Below are 18,522 nucleotides of genomic sequence, written 5' to 3'. Positions count from 1 at the left end.
CACCGGCTGACACTCTATCCATTGAGCCAAGCCAGCTAAGGCAAAACCTTTTTTTTAATCATAAGTCACCTAGAAGTATTGAAAAGTTTTGAAGAACCTTCTGAGTCTCAAAGAAAGATAACGCAAGAGAATTCTGGGGCCCTAACCGGTTTGGCTCAGTGAATAGAGCATCGGCCTGCGGACTGAAGGGTCCCAGGTTTGATTCCGGTCAAGGGCATGTACCTTGGTTGCGGGCACATCCCCAGTAGGGAGTGTGCAGGAGGCAGCTGATCGATGTTTCTCTCTCATCGATGTTTCTGACTCTTCTATCCCTCTCCCTTCCTCTCTGTAAAAATCAATAAAATATATTTAAAGAGAATTCTGGGTCTGTAGAGCCTGAGGGAGATCTTGGGGATCACAGATGACACCACCAGTGTCCCCTCCTTTATATTTGTAGAACAGTCCACCCAACAACAGCAGAATTCACATTTTTTCCAATGCACGTGAACTATTCATTAAAATAGACAACATTGTGGACAATAAAACATACGCTTATAAATTTAAAAGTATTAAAACAAACAAACAAACCCTGTCAGGAAGGCCCACACGTTGGGGCTGAGGGCAGGGATGTGTGCCCAGTTCCCGAGGGTGGGGATGTCTGTGGGCACGTACGGAGGAGGGTTATCCTTGTGAGATCAGCCAGGGCAGCAGGCATCCCCCCCGAGACCCAAGGAGGAGAGGGGGCTGAGAGAGGTCAGGTACCCAGGACAGGGGTGGAGCTGGGTCAGCACACAGCGTACAGTTCATTAAGATATGAGCCGTGAAGGTTAACAGCCACTTCCTGACCATCTCCTACCCCCACCTTCCATCAGAGTCCAGCAACCACACAATCTCTTACGTAGAGATTTATTTTCTTTAACCAACGAGATAGTCCTTAAATAGCAGATTGTCTTTAAAGTGAAATAGCCAAGAATGGGCGTAACCCTCACCTTTGGATGCCCTCCCTGGCAGGGACCAGAGCTGTGTACCCATGAGCGGGCTGACAGAGCACATAGATCAAAGGCAATGCTAACACCCACAGATGAGTGGCACCAGACCCTTGCCCTCGAGAAGGTCAAGGTTCAGTGAGGCAGTGCAATTAAAGTCAGCAGGTGACAGGGTAAAGGAAGCACGCAGGCCGGCCTAGGCTGTGGGGGCGGGGAGTAGAGGAGAGTGGCCCTGAGGGATTCTGGCCTCACCCCAAAGCCAGCCAGGCCAAGGGGCGACTGGGCGGAGGCACCCAGGGACTCTGAGGTCCGTGCTGCCTGTCAGTGTGTTTGGGGTTCAGGGTGCAAATACTGGCAAGATCAGGCCGGGAGGGCCTATATCCCAAAGAGAGGCACAACCAGGCCAGGGAGTCAGGACTTCACACCAACGCCAGGCAGACTAATCAGGGGAGGGGTGGGAGTGGCCACCCAAGCAGGCCACAGCCTTGGCTAAAGGACCAGGGCTTGTGCTGCTGGCATGAGGGAAGGGCCCTACGCAGATGGGCAGTGGCTCCACGAGAGAACGGGGCAGGGCCACCATGAAGATGGGAGAGGCAATGGAGTGATGCGGAGTAGGGGCACCTCTCCTGGGAAGTGAGTGTCGTGTCCGGGTGTCAAACACAAGTCGAGGGCCGTGTGTTCCCAGTGCACCGTGGTGCTCGGTAGAGATGCGTTGAATAGATGCTACAGGGTCTGAGGACCCAGACGCTCACCAGCAGCTGGAGTACAAGGCAGACCTGGCCTGTTCTACGAAGCTTCTGGCCAATGGGAAATGCGACAGTCTGTGCTGTGAAGCTGGGATGTTGGGCTGTGGAGACACAGGGCAGGGAGACCGAGCCACTAATAAGAACTTATCCCAAGAAATTGTTCAATGCCTATGAAGGATTTCATGCAGATACCCATCACAGTTTTATTTATGACTACATGCAATGTTGGGAGCGTGACATTGGATGAATATTGCTGTTTAAAAAGAATTTTTTAATCCTCACCCAAGGATATGTTTATTGATTTTTAGAGAGAGAAAGAGAAACATTGATATGAGAGGAAAATATTGATCAGCTTCCTCCCATATACTCCCCAACTGGAGATCAAACCCGCAACCTAGGTATGCTTCCTGACCGGGAATCAAACCCGCAACCTCTTGGTGCACGGGACGATGCTCCAACCAGCTGAGCCACCCAGTCAAGGAGGAATGTTGCTATTTAGTAAATGGCTCTACAGCCATTGCAAGAGATTTCTATAAGAAGGAAATATTTTGCCCTAGCCGGTTTGGCTCAGTGGATAGAGTGTCGGCCTGTGGACTGAGAGGTCCCGGGTTCGAATCCGGTCAAGGGCATGTACCTTGGTTGCGGGCACATCCCCAGTGGGGGGTGTGCAGGAGGCGGCTGATCGATGTTTCTCTCTCATCGATGTTTCTAACTCTCTATCCCTCTCCCTTCCTCTCTGTAAAAAATCAATAAAATATATTTTTAAAAAAAAGAAAGAAAGAAAGAAAGAAATATTTTGCCCTAGCCGGTTTGGCTCAGTGGATAGAGCGTCGGCCTGTGGACTGAAGGGTCCTGGGTTCGATTCCGGTCAGGGGCACGTGCCTGGGTTGCGAACTCGATCCCCAGTGTGGGGTGTGCAGGAGGCAACCGATCAATGATTCTCTCTCATCATTGATGTTTCTATCTCTCTCTCCCTCTCCCTTCCTCTCTGAAATCAATAAAAATATATTCTTAAAAAAAGAAATATTTTATTTCAGACCTAGGAGAGGAGAATGGGGGGCAGGGTGGGGGAGCCCATCATAAGGCCACCCCTAAAAAACTATTTTTGTGTATTCCCTTCTGGCCTTTTCTTTTTGCAGAACTTAGCACAATAGTCATGATTTAAATCCTGGATTTTTTCTCTTTCAAAAATAAAAAGCAAAAAAGAGAAAGAAATATCTTACAGTATGGCAAAATGTTTATGACACTATCTTAAGCAGAAAGGCAGGCTGCAAAATTGTATATTCAGTGGGAGCTCACCCGCATATCAAACCTTGTGAAATGACCATTTTTGTAGGTCGAAATTATTATTAGTGACGGCCAACGTAATTGAAATTAAGAGCAATAAAAAGGGAAAGGATGTATGGCTTAGCCTTGAATTTACTGTGCTAATTAACAGGGACTTAAAAAAATAACTGAAATAGGAAATTGCTGATCATTTGCATTAGAACAAAATAGGAGAGAAAAATCCAACTTTCTTCATATTAAAAATAAGTACAATATGAACATTGCAAAAGAGACCAAACCCACATATTTTGTAAATTTTTACACAACTAAAAATTCATCAGCTAGTTTTCAACTTCCCTTAGACTTTAATGTTGCTTGAATAGTTTTGTATTTAACTTGGACTAATTGTAGATTGTTACAGGCTGTTTAGGATTTAGCATTTCTATTTTTTATTACCAAAGTTTTTGAGGGGAAGCACCCTAACTCTTTGTTGGTAAATAAGCCTTTACTGTCACTTTTATTCTAACTTCCTAAAGCCCTAGATGTAAAGGTCCCCTCATTTTCTTCACACATCCCCTAGTTAGGAATTTCAAATTCTATTTCATGCTGATCTTGTTCCTTTCAAAATTGAAGAGTTCTCATAATGACCAGACACCTACTTTTCAGGGGAATGTCCTAGGATTATTCAGACATAGAATATAACAAAAGTATTGTTCTTCAAATTGATCATGTGAGTAAAAGGCTTATCTTTACTGCCAGTGGTGTTTTTTTGTTTTATTTTTTTTCTTTTGTATTTGTTTTTCCTTGAAGCTTTGAAATTAATTGATCACAAAGGAAAAGCAGAAAATTTTGTTCTGGTTTCTAAAGATTAGCACTGCTTTTGCAGCAGTATATTTCCTTTACTATTTGGAGTCATTAGGAAGAATACCTAGCTAGGTTCTAGCCAGAGAGGTGGTTTTTGTGTCTGGTATTGTTGAGTTCTCAAAGACCTGTGAACAGTTATTTTAACCAAGTTGCCTGTGTCTCTCTAATTGCATCAACATGCACATGTTATGAAACAATATGTGGTATTTCGAATGCCTTTCTAACTTTCTTTTGAACAGTCATTACCTTTATATTCTCAGCTTTTCTGGTGTTTCCTTATATGAAGTCATCTGACAAGGAAATACAACTATTTTGTTTGCCCTTTCCCCATATTGGGCCATCTACATCAGTGTTCTAACTCATCCCTGATGGTCTCTGAGATTTGTAGACAGTTCCACAAGACTCGGTAGTTACTCTGACGAAATTATGTAGAATTGGTCCTGTTAGGAAGAGACTTTTGCTGTCACCTTCATCATCTTGAAAGCTGGTCCCTTCTTTGAGACTCTTCATTTTTTGAAAACTTGATGCTGGTCATCTGAAAAATTGGCAAGGCTATTAAAAACAAATTGAGCCCTAACCGGTTTGGCTCAGTGGATAGAGCGTTAGCCTGTAGACTGAAGGGTCCCAGGTTCGATTCCGGTCAAGGGCATGTACCTTGGTTGTGGGCACATCCCCAGTGGGTGGTGTGCAGGAGGCAGCTGATCAATGTTTCCCTCTCGTTGATGTTTCTAGCTTTCTATCCCTCTCCCTTCCTCTCTGTAAAAAATAAATAAAATATATTTTAAAAAAATTGAGGAGAGCTGTTTAAGTCATCGCAAACATTGGGTAATTGTGACTTTTCAGTTGTTCTGTATCGGTTGAATTTTTGTGTTCTTTACCCTGTGTGTGTGGTGGTTCTATTTTTCTCCAATAAAACTTTTATTAAAAAAAAAAAAGAACGGCCAAAGCCGGTTTGGCTCAGTGGATAGAGCGTCGGCCTGCGGACTGTAGGGTCCCGGGTTCGATTCCGGTCAAGGGCATGTACCTTGGTTGAGGGCACATCCCCAGTGGGGGGTGTGCAGGAGGCAGCTGATCGATGTTTCTCTCTCATCGATGTTTCTGACTCTCTATCCCTCTCTCTTCCTCTCTGTAAAAAATCAATAAAAATTTATTTTAAAAAAAAAGAAAAAAAAAAAGAATGGAAAGGAATGTGCTAAAATAGGAGTGGTGGTTCTTTCTGATTGTGAAATACCAGTGGTTGCTATTTAATAATTACTTAAAACTAGAAATCCTCCGAGCGACATCTACATTCTCTACCCTGCCTCTCAAGCCCTGGCCGGGGGTTCTCAGTCATTCTGTCAGCCCCCTGGGCATGCTCCCCTCAGCCCCAGTTTGGCCCTGAGGGGGCCTTGATCCACCTGTATCCGACCCTCCATGGCACTTGTCACCACACAGCTTTCTGGGCGCCACTCCTGGCCAGTGAACCATCTTCTCATTGAACTTGTGCCGGGCCCGGGGTGAACTCCCTGGCAGGTATGACCTCCTGCAGCTTGGCTGCCCTGCGTCTTGTAATTGCCCTGATACTGATGATCTAAGGTGACCCGGTCCTGTGTGCACCATACTGTTGATTTATTGAGTCTGCTGGCAGGTACCCAATAACCCCCTTGTTGTTTTCACCTGTGCTGCTGCTGAAGGTGGGAGCCCCCACCCCACCCATCTTTGCTGACTCTCTTGAGATTTTCTTCATTGTTACCTGTCAGGACCATTTTGTGTTAACTCGTCTCCCTATCTTCATTTCCAAACATCATTTAAGGCGGCTCCTCTGCTTCGTGTCATCTGTGCATCTAATAAGAGCCTTTTGTGTTCTCCTCTCAGGCAACACTGAGGACAGAGCCCTGTGGCATTCCATTGGAGCCCTTTCTACCTGGGATTGGTTAATGAGTGTGATTCCACTTAGAGGAGGGACTTGAAAGAGGCAAATTCATAAAGACCGAAAGTGGATGGTGGTGTGGTTGCCACATCCTGGTGCAGAGAGGAGGATGGAGAGTTAGTGTTTAATGGAGACAGGTTTTGTTGGAGATGATGCAAAAGTCTTGGTTAGAGAAAGATAGTGGTGGTGGTTTAACAATATAATGAATGTATTTAATGCAAGCGGATTGTACACTTAGGAATAGTCAAGATGATAAATGTGCGTATTTACCACAATGAAAAAAATAAAAGAAAAAGCAGTCACACATCCTACTGGATTGCGCAGTTTATCTTACCATGCTTTCTCGTGGCTTTTTTTTTTTTTCATTATTATTATTGATTGGAGAGGGTACAGGCTGCGCTGATGGACACACACACACACACACACACACACTCACGTGCATGAATTTTGTGCACCGGGCCTCTAGTTAAGAATAAAGCTGCTACCAACAGTCGTGGACAGGTTTTTGTCTAGACACAAGTTTTGCATTTCTGAGATTAATACTGAGGGGTGCAATTATTTCATTTTCTTTACAAACTGCCCAAATGTTTTCCGAGCGGCTGCACCGTTTCATATTCCCACCAGCAACGTGCGAATATTCCAATTTCTCCACATCCTCGCCAGCATTTAGAGCCGTCACTGTTTTTTATTTTCATCGTTCTGTTAGTGATAACTCAGGGTGCTTTTAATTTGCATTTCTCTAATGGCCAATGATGTGGAACACCTCTTATACTTTTTGATCATCTATTTACTTCAGGGAAATGTATCTTCATCTCTTTTGCTCATTTTCTAAGTGGGTTTGTATTTTTATTCTTGAGTTTTGAGAGTTCTTTGTCAGATGGGTGGTTTGCAAATATTCCCTCCCTCCCCCTAGCTTGTCATTTTATCCTCTTCACAGGTTTTCCACAGCAAAAGTTTTTAATTATGATGAAGTCAATTTATAGATTTTTTAAATGTGGATTGGGCTCTTGGTGTTGTATCAAAAAACCCTTCACTATCCAAGCTGTAGTTCCTGAAGATCTTCTCCTGTTATCTATGGAAAGTTTTATAGTGTTACATTTTCCATATAAATCTGTGCTCCATTCTGAGTTCATTTTTGTGAAAAGCATGAAGTTTAGGTTGAGGCTTATTTTTATGCTTACAGACATGGGTGTTGTTGTTCTTGCTGTTTTAACTTCCAGGATTATCCATAGAGTAATACAGAAGATGGTTTGGTGGTATTGTACAGTTGACCCTTGGACAATATGGGTTTGGACTGCATGGGTACACTTAAATATATTTTTGAGATTTTCTTACTACCATGAAGCAATTGTGTCAATTACACTAGACCAGCGGTCACCAACCGGTGGTCTGCGGACCACTGGTGGTCCGTGAGGTCCGAAAGGTTGGCGACCGCTGCACTAGACCACATAAAGCAATCATATTGCTGCTGCTTCGTTATCAATGCCTGAATTGTTACACATGTAAATAAATATGAATGCCTTTTTCCCAATATCTTTTCATGTTCGAGGTCTAGTCTTAGTAATACATAGAATATCTACAGTGTTTCTGTATCACATAGGACAATATTGATGTAGGTGCTGACAGATAATTTATCTTACAAGCAGACAACATAAACTTATAGTATCGATAAATACAGTACAATGCTGTAAATGTATTTTCTCTTATGATTTTCTTAATGACTTCTTTTCTCTAGCTTGCTTTATTGTGATAATACAGTATATAGTATATAGAACACACAAAATATGTGTTACACAACCGCTCATGTTATTAGTGAAGCTACTATCAACAGTAGGCTATTAGTCGTTAGGTTTTGGAGGAGTCGAAAGTTCTATGAAGATTTTTTACTGCCGGGGTCAGTGCCCCTAACCCCCACATCGCTCAGTGAATGGCATACCCACATGTCCTGTATGATGATTATGCAAAGAATATGTGTTTACTATTAATATTATCCTTTTGCTATTTGTGAGAGATTTTTCAACATAAATTCCCAATCATCATTACTAAACATTATTTCTCAACTTATAAAACTATTTATACCAGCAGCAATTAACTGTGGATAGTGGCATTATGGATTATTTCTACTTTTATACCTTTCTGTGGTTTTTAAGTTTTCTGCACACATAGACAAGCAGATACCACAGTTTTTTAAATGTTATTCACTGGGTTTGCCATAATTGGGAATAGGGGGCTCGTGTACTTTTTATTGGGTAAGATCAGGTTTAGAAGGAGTATTCTTTCTGGCTCACGTTATCTTCTAAGCCACCAGATACCCCTTTTTCCTTTGTGCCCTAAAACATGGGGTTATGGTGTTTTTCTCCTATAGTTTTATTCTTTGTTATACCATCTTGCTTGTGTGCCATCAAAATGAAGCAGGTCAGAGAAATCAATGAGTCATCTTGGCATCGATTTAGGCTATTCTCAGGTGTCAGAAAAGACGGGAACTGTGAACTGAAAACTTCATCTTGTATCAGAGCTTCTTAATTGTCTCTCTGACACCTGCCCATAGCTCGAGCTTGCTAGAACTCTCCAGAGACCGGCAACGCCGTCAGCCTGAAAAAGTTTGCTGAGATAAAGAATGGGGGCAGGGCGGGGTACACAGGACCTCACTACGTGTGAGAAAAGAGCAGTTATTTCGAAGCCCCGCCTTGGGAACGGCTGTGTGGCTGGGCATGGCTGTTCCTGCCTAAAAACGCTGCTTGTCTGGCCCGTTTGTGTGGCTTTTTGCAGAAAACCGCAGGAACCTCTGTGCCAGGGTCCAGCTGCCCTCCAAAGATGGTGCCAGCTGCTTTCCATCAAACAGCAGGAGGACTCTGCCAATTAGAATATAAAATTCTCTATGTACACATATAATGCCTTAATTTAAAAAATGAAAAAAAGAAACATCATATTAAATGAAGTAAAGCTCTTCCATCAGCAATAAAAAAAAATAGAGAAAGAATATAAAATTCTCGTTGAAAGTCAATTTTCCTAGAAGCCAGTGTGTTTTGAGATGATAAAGGACCATTTAAAACCAATTAAGATGATCACTTGATATGCCATATTAAGCTTTCTCAAAAAATGACTTTCAAAGTATTCGTAGCTATTAAATCTCATTGCTCTTTCTAATGAGGGTCCTTAGAATTCCTACAAAGGCTAATGGGGTCGTGTTTGTGTATTAGAGAGGAAAGTGTATGACCTAAAGGACTTGGGTGGACGCAAGGTCACAGGTGGAGCATAACTGCCTGGAAAGTAGCCCCTGAACCTGAACGTGTTGTGGAGTCTGTTGTCAGGCAGGACGCTGGTGTCTGTCACACGGTTTGGGTCTGATTTGCTCAGAGACTCCTCTTTGGTTCAAGAAACGAAGACAAAACGGGCTTTAAAAGATCATGGGAACAGGCTGCCATCTGTGTTTGTCGCTGAGAACGGGGAGTGTGTTTTCCTCCAGGCCAAGAACTTTCTCCATTTTCACTGTTCACTTCTTACCTTTCCCTGCTGCTCCCTGGGTCCCGTTAGAAACAGCTCTGTGTGCCAGTCGATGGGCCTCTCAGCGGGGGGCAGACGGTGCTAATTGGGCTCTGGAGGCGTCCGTGGCCGTGCAGACGGTGGGGGCAGCGCTCTGCGAAGTCCGTGGGGCTGGACCCAGCGCCACCGCGCCCATCTGTCCCAGCGTGGCTGTCTGGGTTGGGAAAGCACGATAGTAGGACACACGCATGTTTCTGTCTCACAGCCACGAGCATGATGACTAACATACTGTGTGTTGAACTACAAACCAAACGCCTTGTTCTCCTGCAGAAGGCCGGCTGGTCCTCACCAGAGTTTATCCGTTTAATTCTCATTCCATCCAATTCATTTAAGTGTTCAATTCAGGGCCTTTTAGTATAGTCAGAGTCAGTGCAATTAATTTTAGGACCCAAAAAAGAAACCCACACCCACCCTCCAGTCTCCCCCCGGACGTAGGCACCTCTTACTCTACTTCTGCCTCTGTGGGTTCGCCCGCTCTGCACATTTCCTGCAGAGGGAACCTGTAAAATGTGGTCTGTGGCTGACCCTTCCCTCGGCGTATTTTCAAGGTCCACCCTCGTTGTGGCAAGTATCTGGGCCACACAGCGAAGCACCGGGGTCTGTGAGGAAGAAAGGGAGAGGGGAAACCTGAGCCAGGGCCTTGCCTGTGGTCTCCCTGGGGAGGAGAGGGTGAGGCAGGGCTGACGGCATTAGGATTGGCTCCTGTGAATAGTCTCGGCGGGCTCTGGGGCACAGGGCCTGGGGTGATCATGCTTAAGGCAGGTTGGTAGTGGCCCTGAGTGTGAGAGCTCCATAAAGGAGGTGGTTGGGAGGTAGGCTCTGGGTTGGTTGCTTTGCTTATTTATGAATTTAACTCCTGTAGGTGAGTCCTTACATCTCTAGGAACTGGCTGCCCCTGGAGTGGGGGCAGTCCTTCCAGGTGAGCGGGGCCCCAGATGTCAGACCATCCAAAATCCTATATAATAAAAGGCTACTATGCAAATTGACCGAACGGCAGAACAATGGGTTGCTATGACACACACTGACCACCAGGGGGCAGACACTCAACACAGGAGCTGCCCCCTGGTGGTCAGTGTGCTCCCACATGGGGAGCACCACTCAGCCAGAAGCCGGGCTCACGGCTGGCAAGCCCAGCGGCGGGGAGTGGGCCTAAGCTATTAGTCAGTCATTCCCCAAAGACTCCTGGGTTGCCAGAGGGATGTCTGACTGCCAGCTTAGGCTTGATCCCCCGGGGAGTGGGCCTAAGCCGGCAGGTGGACATCTCCCAGAGGATCCCAGACTGCAAGAGGGCACAGGCCAGGCTGAGGGACCCCCCCACCCACCCACCCCACCCGAGTGCACAAATTTCGTGCACTGGGCCTCTAGTATAGAATAAAAAGACATGATTCATACAGCTGATCTTTGGCATAGGTACTGGTTCATGTCTTGATCAAGCCGTTATTTCCAAGGCTGCATATGTTACAGAAAGACTCGATTGGTGGCTGTGTATCTCATTTTAAAAGGCTTAAGTAGCTTGAGTGGTGTGATGGTTAGACTGCTGCAGAGGAAAAAGAATAATTTATTTCAGTAAGTCACGTTGCCACCAAATAGGCATCATTAAACTTTTCTGTAAGAAGTTACCCCCAAATAAAAGGCCATCTCATATACTTTTTGGAAGTGTATGTATAATGAATTATAAAGAAATCAGTGCACTATGGTATGTGTTTCAACAAATACAGGTGTTCTAAAATATAATAACTTCTCATTTAACACTTAATATAGTCAATCCTTATTATTCGCAGATTCTGTATTTATGAATTCACTTATTTGCTGAAATGTATTTGTAACCCCCAAATTGATACCTGGGGGCGGGGGGGGGGCGGTTTAGAGTCTTTTGCAGACTTGCAGAGTAGCCAAAAATTGAGTCACCCAGCCTGGCTGGTGTGGTTCATTGGTTGAGCATCGACCAGTGAACCAGGAGATCAGGGTTTGATTCCCAGTCTGGGCACATGCCCGGGTTGTGGGCTCAATTCCCAATGAGGGGCATGTGGGAGGCAGCTGATTGATGGTTCTCTTTCATCATTGCTGTTTCTGTCTCTCTCCCTCTCCCTTCCTCTCTCTGAAATCAATAAAAACATTTTTTTAAAATGAGTTGCCCAGTGTGCATATTCCCAGCAAAGATGCAACATGGCAACACTTTGCTTCCATGTGGCAGTTCATGCTGTAACAAGTGCCTTTTGTGCAGTGTATTTAATGCAATTATTTCCCTCACTTTTAAAGTGATCTCACTGTTTAAAACAGTGATGGCGAACCTATGACACGCGTGTCAGCACTGAAAGGTCCCAGGTTCAATTCTGAGGCGGCCACATGCCGAGGATGAAACATTTGCTGCTCCTGAGGATGAAACATTTGCGAAATAATGTTTTTTCCTAAAGTGACACACTACTCGAGTTATGCTCAGATTTTTGGCGAAGTTTGATACACCAAGCTCAAAAGGTTGCCCATCACTGGTTTAAAATGTCCCGCGAGCAGTACTGTCTAGTGTTCCTGAGCACAAGAAGGCTGCAGGGTGCCTTACATAGAAATTCATGTGACAGGCGCACCCCCTTTAGACATGAGATACAGTGTTGTTGGGCGTAAGTTCAGTGCTAATAGATTGACAGTGTGTTTGAATAAGGTGTCATTTAGCCCGGCCAGTGTGACTCAGTGGTTGAGCGTCAATCCATGAACCAAGAGTCACCAGTTCAATTCCCAGTCAGGGCACATGCCCAGGTTGTGGGCTTGACCCCCAATAAGGGGTGTGCAGGAGGCAGCCGATCGATGTTTGTCTCTCATCGATGTTTTTCTCTGTTCTTCTCCCTTCCTCTCTCTCTAAAATCAATAAAAACATATTTAAAAAATAAGGTGTCATTTAACAGAAACACATATAATACAAGGTGATGTATTGAGTGGTTGATGAAAAAGTGTAGCTAGAAACTGACAGAACCCTAACCCAGTATTTCTCCTATGAGCAGTACTAGGTTCAGTATTCTCTAATTCAGCGTACACTGTGACTTTTTAGAACATCACTACTGTGAATAATGAGAATCAACTGTAACTTTTTAAAAATATGTTTTTATTGATTTTAGAGAGAGATAGGAAGGAAGAGGGAGATTGAGATGGAAACATCGATGAGAGAAACTTCCATCAACTGCCTCCTGCACACCTCCTACTGGGGATTGTGCCCACAACCCGGGCATGTGCCCTGACCGGGAATTGAACCGGTGACCTCTTGGTGCTTGGGACGATGCTCAGCCAACTGAGCCACACTGCTGGACTCAAATGTAACTTTTTATTTTGAAACTAGAGGCCTGGTGCATGAAAATTCATGCACTGGAGGGGGCGGTCCCCTGCCCCCTCTCACAGTCTGGGAGCCCTCAGGGGCGGGAGGCGACCCAGCGATCAGGGGAAGGCGACGCCCCATCACACCTCTGCTGCTGCCACTGCCGGCAGCGCAAGCCTCGGCCGGCCCTGGTTACCTGAGCCTTGGGCAGCCCTGGGTGGCTGGGCAGCCGCCATCCAAGGCTTGCCTGCGCCTCAGGCCGGCCCTGGGCAGCTGGGGGGCTGAGGAGACTGGGGGACTCCGGAAGCAGGCGCCTGCTGCCCCTGAGGGGCTGAGGGGACTAGGCGCCGCCATCTTGTGGTGTGGGCACCACCATCTTTGAGGGCGTGGCAGCAATTAGCATATTCCCTCCTTATTGGCTGTGGGTGCAGCCATCTTTGCAACGGCATGAGGGTCAATTAGCATATTCCCTCTTTATCAGATAGGATAGTTTAAGTCAAAGAAGTTGCAAAATAGTAGAATCCTTGTGTACCCACCACCAAGTGTCTCCCAGTGATAATCTAATCTAATCTAATAATAGACAAATATGCAAATTGACCGCACCTTCGCTACGCCCAAGCCACGCCCACCAGCCAAGCCACACCCACCAACCAATCAGGACGAATATGCAAATTATCCCAACAAAGATGGCGGCTAATTTGCATATCGCGACAGCGTAGAAAGAAGCCAAGAGCTGCAGAAGGGAGCAAAGCTGCAGAGAAGCAAGCAAGCCAGGGGGAGGAGAAGGGAGGAGCGGAGGCGGGGCCGGGGGAGAAGGGGCGGGGCCGGGAGAGAAGGGAGGAGCGGAGGCGGGGCCAGGGGAGAAGGAAGGAGCGGAGGCGGGGCCGGGGGAGAAGGAAGGAGCGGAGGCGGGGCCGGGGGAGAAGGAAGGAGCGGAGGCGGGGCCGGGGGAGAAGGAAGGAGCGGAGGCGGAACCGGGGGAGAAGGAAGGAGCGGAGGCGGGGCCGGGGGAGAAGGAAGGAGCGGAGGCGGGGCCGGGGGAGAAGGAAGGAGCGGAGGCGGGGCCGAGGGAGAAGGAAGGAGCGGAGGCGGGGCCAGGGGAGAAGGAAGGAGCGGAGGCGGGGCCAGGGGAGAAGGAAGGAGCGGAGGCGGGGCCGAGGGAAAAGGAAGGAGCGGAGGCGGGGCCGGGAGAGAAGGAAGGAGCGGAGGCGGGGCCAGGGGAGAAGGAAGGAGCGGAGGCGGGGCCGAGGGAAAAGGAAGGAGCGGAGGCGGGGCCGGGAGAGAAGGAAGGAGCGGAGGCGGGGCCAGGGGAGAAGGAAGGAGCGGAGGCGGGGCCGGGGGAGAAGGAAGGAGCGGAGGCGGGGCCGGGGGAGAAGGAAGGAGCGGAGGCGGGGCCGGGGGAGAAGGAAGGAGCGGAGGCGGGGCCGGGGGAGAAGGAAGGAGCGGAGGCGGGGCCGGGGGAGAAGGAAGGAGCGGAGGCGGGGCCGGGGGAGAAGGAAGGAGCGGAGGCGGGGCCGGGGGAGAAGGAAGGAGCGGAGGCGGGGCCGGGGGAGAAGGAAGGAGCGGAGGCGGGGCCGGGGGAGAAGGAAGGAGCGGAGGCGGGGCCGGGGGAGAAGGAAGGAGCGGAGGCGGGGCCGGGGGAGAAGGAAGGAGCGGAGGCGGGGCCGGGGGAGAAGGAAGGAGCGGAGGCGGGGCCGGGGGAGAAGGAAGGAGCGGAGGCGGGGCCGGGGGAGAAGGAAGGAGCGGAGGCGGGGGGAGAAGGAAGGAGCGGAGGCGGGGCCAGGGGAGAAGGAAGGAGCGGAGGCGGGGCCGGGGGAGAAGGAAGGAGCGGAGGCGGGGCCGGGGGAGAAGGAAGGAGCGGAGGCGGGGCCAGGGGAGAAGGAAGGAGCGGAGGCGGGGCCAGGGGAGAAGGGAGGAGCGGAGGCGGGGCCAGGGGAGAAGGAAGGAGCGGAGGCGGGGCCGGAGGAGAAGGGAGGAGCGGAGGCGGGGCCGGGGGAGAAGGAAGGAGAGCGGGCTGGCAGAGAAGGCGGGCCAGGGGAGAAGGAAGGAGCGGAGGCGGGGCCGGGGGAGAAGGGAGGAGGAGGCGGGGCCATGGGAGAAGGAAGGAGAGCGGGCTGGCAGAGAAGGCGGGCCAGGGGAGAAGGAAGGAGCGGAGGCGGGGCCGGGGGAGAAGGGAGGAGCGGAGGCGGGGCCATGGGAGAAGGAAGGAGAGCGGGCTGGCGGAGAAGGCGGGGCGGGGGAGAAGGGAGGAGCGGAGGCGGGGCCAGGGGAGAAGGGAGGAGAGCGGGCTGGCGGAGAAGTTAGAAAAGCAGGGGGACTGGACTGGCGGAGATCTCGGGGCGGGGGACAAGGGAGGAGATCAGGCAGGGTGGGGTAGAGTGCAGCAGGAAACCCTATTGCAGGATTTTTCCTGCAACGGGAACGCTAGTGTAACTATAATCCATTGTCAAAACCAGGACACTGATATTGGTACAATATTAACTTGAGGATAGACCCTATTTATTTTGCCAGTTGTTACATGTACTCTTGTGGGGGAAAGGTGAGTATATAGTTCTATGAAATTTTCTCCCATGTATAGATTTAAGTAACCAACATCACAGTCAAAATAAAGAAGCATTCTACCACCCCAAAGAAACAATCATTTCTTTTTTTTAATAGTGATAAACTATACATAAGTACAGTTCGTTAGTATTAGTATGTTGTCATACAACCATCCCACTGTTCATCTCCAGAACTTTCTCATCTTCCCAAACTGAAACTCTGTCTCCATTAAACACCAACTTGTCCCCCCTTCCCCAGCCCATGGCTCCCATCATCCACTTTCTGTCTCTATGGTCTGACTCCACTAGGATAGCAATTTTCAGCCTTTTTCATCTTGTGGCACATATGAACTAATTACTGTAATCCTGTGGTACACCAAAAACATACACATTTTGCCAATCTGACAAAAAAAAGTAGATATAGTTTTGATTCGTTCACACCAGATAGGTACTATTGTATTGGCTATTGTCACTTTTAAAAATATATATATATTTTATTGATTTTTTACAGAGAGGAAGAGAGAGGGAGAGAGAGTTAGAAACATCGATGAGAGAGAAACATCAATCAGCTGCCTCCTGCACACCTCCCACCGGGGATGTGCCCGCAACCAAGGTACATGCCCTTGACTGGAATCGAACCTGGTACCTTTCAGTCCACAGGCCGACACTCTATCCACTGAGCCAAACCGGTTTCGGCTATTGTCACTTTTTTATTTAGTCAGTGCTCCTGACTAAATAGTCAGGTATTGCATGTTTTTAAAATTCTTACGTCACACCAGTTGAAAATTGTTGCTCTAGGAACCTCGGATGAGTAGAATCCTGCAATACCTGTCCTTTTATGGCTGGCTTATTTCACTGAGCATAATGGCCTCAAGGTTCATCGATGTAGGGTGTGTTAGAATGTCCTTCCTTTTTATGACTGAATAGCATTTCATGAAAAAATGATTCCTTTACCTGTTTTGTAGGAGGCACTGTCCTCCATTCAATTGGGAAAGCAGGCTCTGATCAAAATAAGTAAGTACAGTTGACCCTTGAACAACCTCTTGAACCAGTGATTCTTAGAGTTTTTCTTCTATGGACTATTTGATTAAGGTAGAATCCATCCCACTTCAGGCAACACCTGGGGGTCACAGGAACAATGTGTCAGTCCTACCAGGATGCTAGGCAAAGGGTGCATTTCAGGATCTGTCTCATATATGTACAAAAAGGTCCTAATCGCCTGGGTGGAATTTAATGTGGTGCAGAAATAGCAGGCAATGCCTGCCCTGGACCCCGAAGGCCTCGATTTCATGCTGATTGCTAGCCGCTGATGATGGTGATGTCACTATGTTTGGGGGTCACTGCCCAGGTGGCATCTTCACCATGCTGAGCTCATTAAAGAATGAGTAGTGGGGCCTGGCCGGTGTTGCTCAGTGGTTGAGCATCAACCTAAGAACCTGGAGGTCACGGTTCGATTCCCGGTCAGGGCACATGCCTGGGTTGCAGCCTCGATCCCCCATGTGGGGTATGCAGGAGGCAGCCGATCAATGATTCTCTCTCATCATTGATGTTCCTATCTCTCCCTTCCTCTCTGAAATCAATAAAATATATATATATATATATATATATATATATATATATATTTTTTTTTTTATTATTTTTTTTTTATTTTTTTAAATAATGAGTAGTGGGATAGTATGCTTTCTGTGCATGTGAAGTTTCAGTTTGCAAGCTTTTTCATTCCTCCTCTACCAGAAATTTCCCCTGGACACATGCCCACCTGCACACTGGCAAGCTCCTTAAATTTCCACCAAAATTAAAACTCACCCAGCAAGCTGAGCCCCTCTGCCCACCCCCCACCCACCCGTAAAGCTCCTGAAAGAAGTACAGTTTCCTCTAGGGCCAGCCCTGTGTCCACCCCCACGTGACAGCCTCCCTGCTTCTGAGACCAGAGCTCCAGCCACTTTCTTCCAGAAACCTTGATGGCTGGGTGTGTTGGGGACCCAGAGCCAGGTCGGGAAGGCCACCGGGCAGATTGCTTTTTATGCTGCTGTTGGTCTTGGAGCAAAGCTTTCAAATGTGGCTTTCACCCTGAGAATAAATTAACCAAGCAGCCTACTCAACTAGGCTTGAGTTAAATGGTTGACCTGTTAACTAGGAAGGGGAAACCAGCCTAGTTAATGATCGCTTGGTTCTCAGAGAGTTGCTTCCATCAGTGGGAAGGTAATCACCAGGGTAGGTGCTTCCTAGTAGCTCAGCTCCCAATTAATGAGCAGATGCCAGTGGGCAGCCCTTTGGTGCCCTGTTGCATGTTAGGTTGGTGTACAGTCACCCTATGAATAGGGTCAGAGCCTGCCGTCTACTTTGGTGGTTAGATTCTACTAGAATTCTTATGAACCGGGGTGCATGCCACTAACCGTGGTCTCAGCCTCAGAGTGTGTGTGTGTGTGTGTGTGTGTGTGTGTGTGTGTGTGATGTCAGCACAGCCACAGGAGCACGGAGTCGTGTGTGTGTGTGTGTGTGTGTGTGTGATGTCAGCACAGCCACAGGAGCACGGAGTCGTGTGTGCGTGTGTGTGTGTGTGTGTGTGTGTGATGTCAGCACAGCCACAGGAGCACGGAGTCGTGTGTGTGTGTGTGTGTGTGTGTGTGTGTGTGTGTGTGTGATGTCAGCACAGCCACAGGAGCACGGAGCTCCCTGTTTCATGATCTTGGCTTCTCTACAGTGAACAGACCTGCTCTCTGCTCTTGACTCCCCGCTGAGACGGAGGATGCTTTGTTGCTGTTATTCTACCAAAGGAAAAAATGCGGTGCGATTGGCACCCTAAATGGTCACAGTAGGGACCAATTTCCTGCTTCCAGAGCGGCTGCTGCGGCCAATATAGTAAGAGCAGGCGCCACTTCACATTTCTAGAAGGATCTCACGGAGGCATAAAACTGCTAGAGTCCGGGAGCCCCAACCGCGAGCATGGGGAACGCGCATTCCAAAGGCAGCGGCAGGGACCGTGGGCTGCACCGCCCCGAGCTGTCCTTCTATGGCTCCTTCCCTAGGAGATGGAGCGAGAATGTCTTTCTAAATAACGAGCTGCTAACCTCCAAGGTCCTGTCCATGCTGCGGCCACAGTCAGAGCAGGGCCTCCCGACGGGCCACCTCCACTACCCTGCCCACTTTCTCAGCACCAACTCCGTCTTTGCCTCCGTCACAGCGTCCGTGAAGGAACCCCCGAGGCCCACCCTCCTGTCGGACGGCAGCCTGGCCCTCTCCAGGAATGCCGGCATGACAGTCTTGCAGAAGGGGAGTCCACAGCCAGCACCCAGCCAAGCGGGAACAGGGGCGAGACTCGGGTAAGCTGGGTCCTCCCTGCAGTCGGGTGCGGATGGAGGGAGGGGGCCCGGGTGTGGCAGTCCAC

The 18,522-nt window shown here is 48.3% G+C and overlaps 1 protein-coding gene across 4 annotated transcripts in view; it reads left to right on the top strand.

Annotated features, from left to right (window-relative positions):
• Positions 1-18,522, top strand: part of ARHGEF18 (Rho/Rac guanine nucleotide exchange factor 18) — a 59,040-nt gene that overhangs the window by 19,751 nt on the left and 20,767 nt on the right. For 2 of the 4 annotated variants that reach the window (XM_079773188.1, XM_079773187.1), the window contains exon 2: positions 18,319-18,457. In XM_079773188.1, the coding sequence (XP_079629314.1) occupies positions 18,390-18,457 (68 nt within the window). In that variant the 5' untranslated portion in view covers positions 18,319-18,389. Of the gene's footprint in view, positions 1-18,062; positions 18,458-18,522 lie in introns of those variants that run through there. The other 2 variants (XM_079773185.1, XM_079773186.1) reach the window with 2 other exon arrangements.

This window comes from Cnephaeus nilssonii (genome assembly GCF_951640355.1).
Source record: "Cnephaeus nilssonii genome assembly, chromosome: 5".
NCBI lineage: Eukaryota > Metazoa > Chordata > Mammalia > Chiroptera > Vespertilionidae > Cnephaeus > Cnephaeus nilssonii.
The sequence above is the reverse complement of the archived record's forward strand: the minus strand, read 5'-3'. Positions and strand labels throughout refer to the sequence as shown.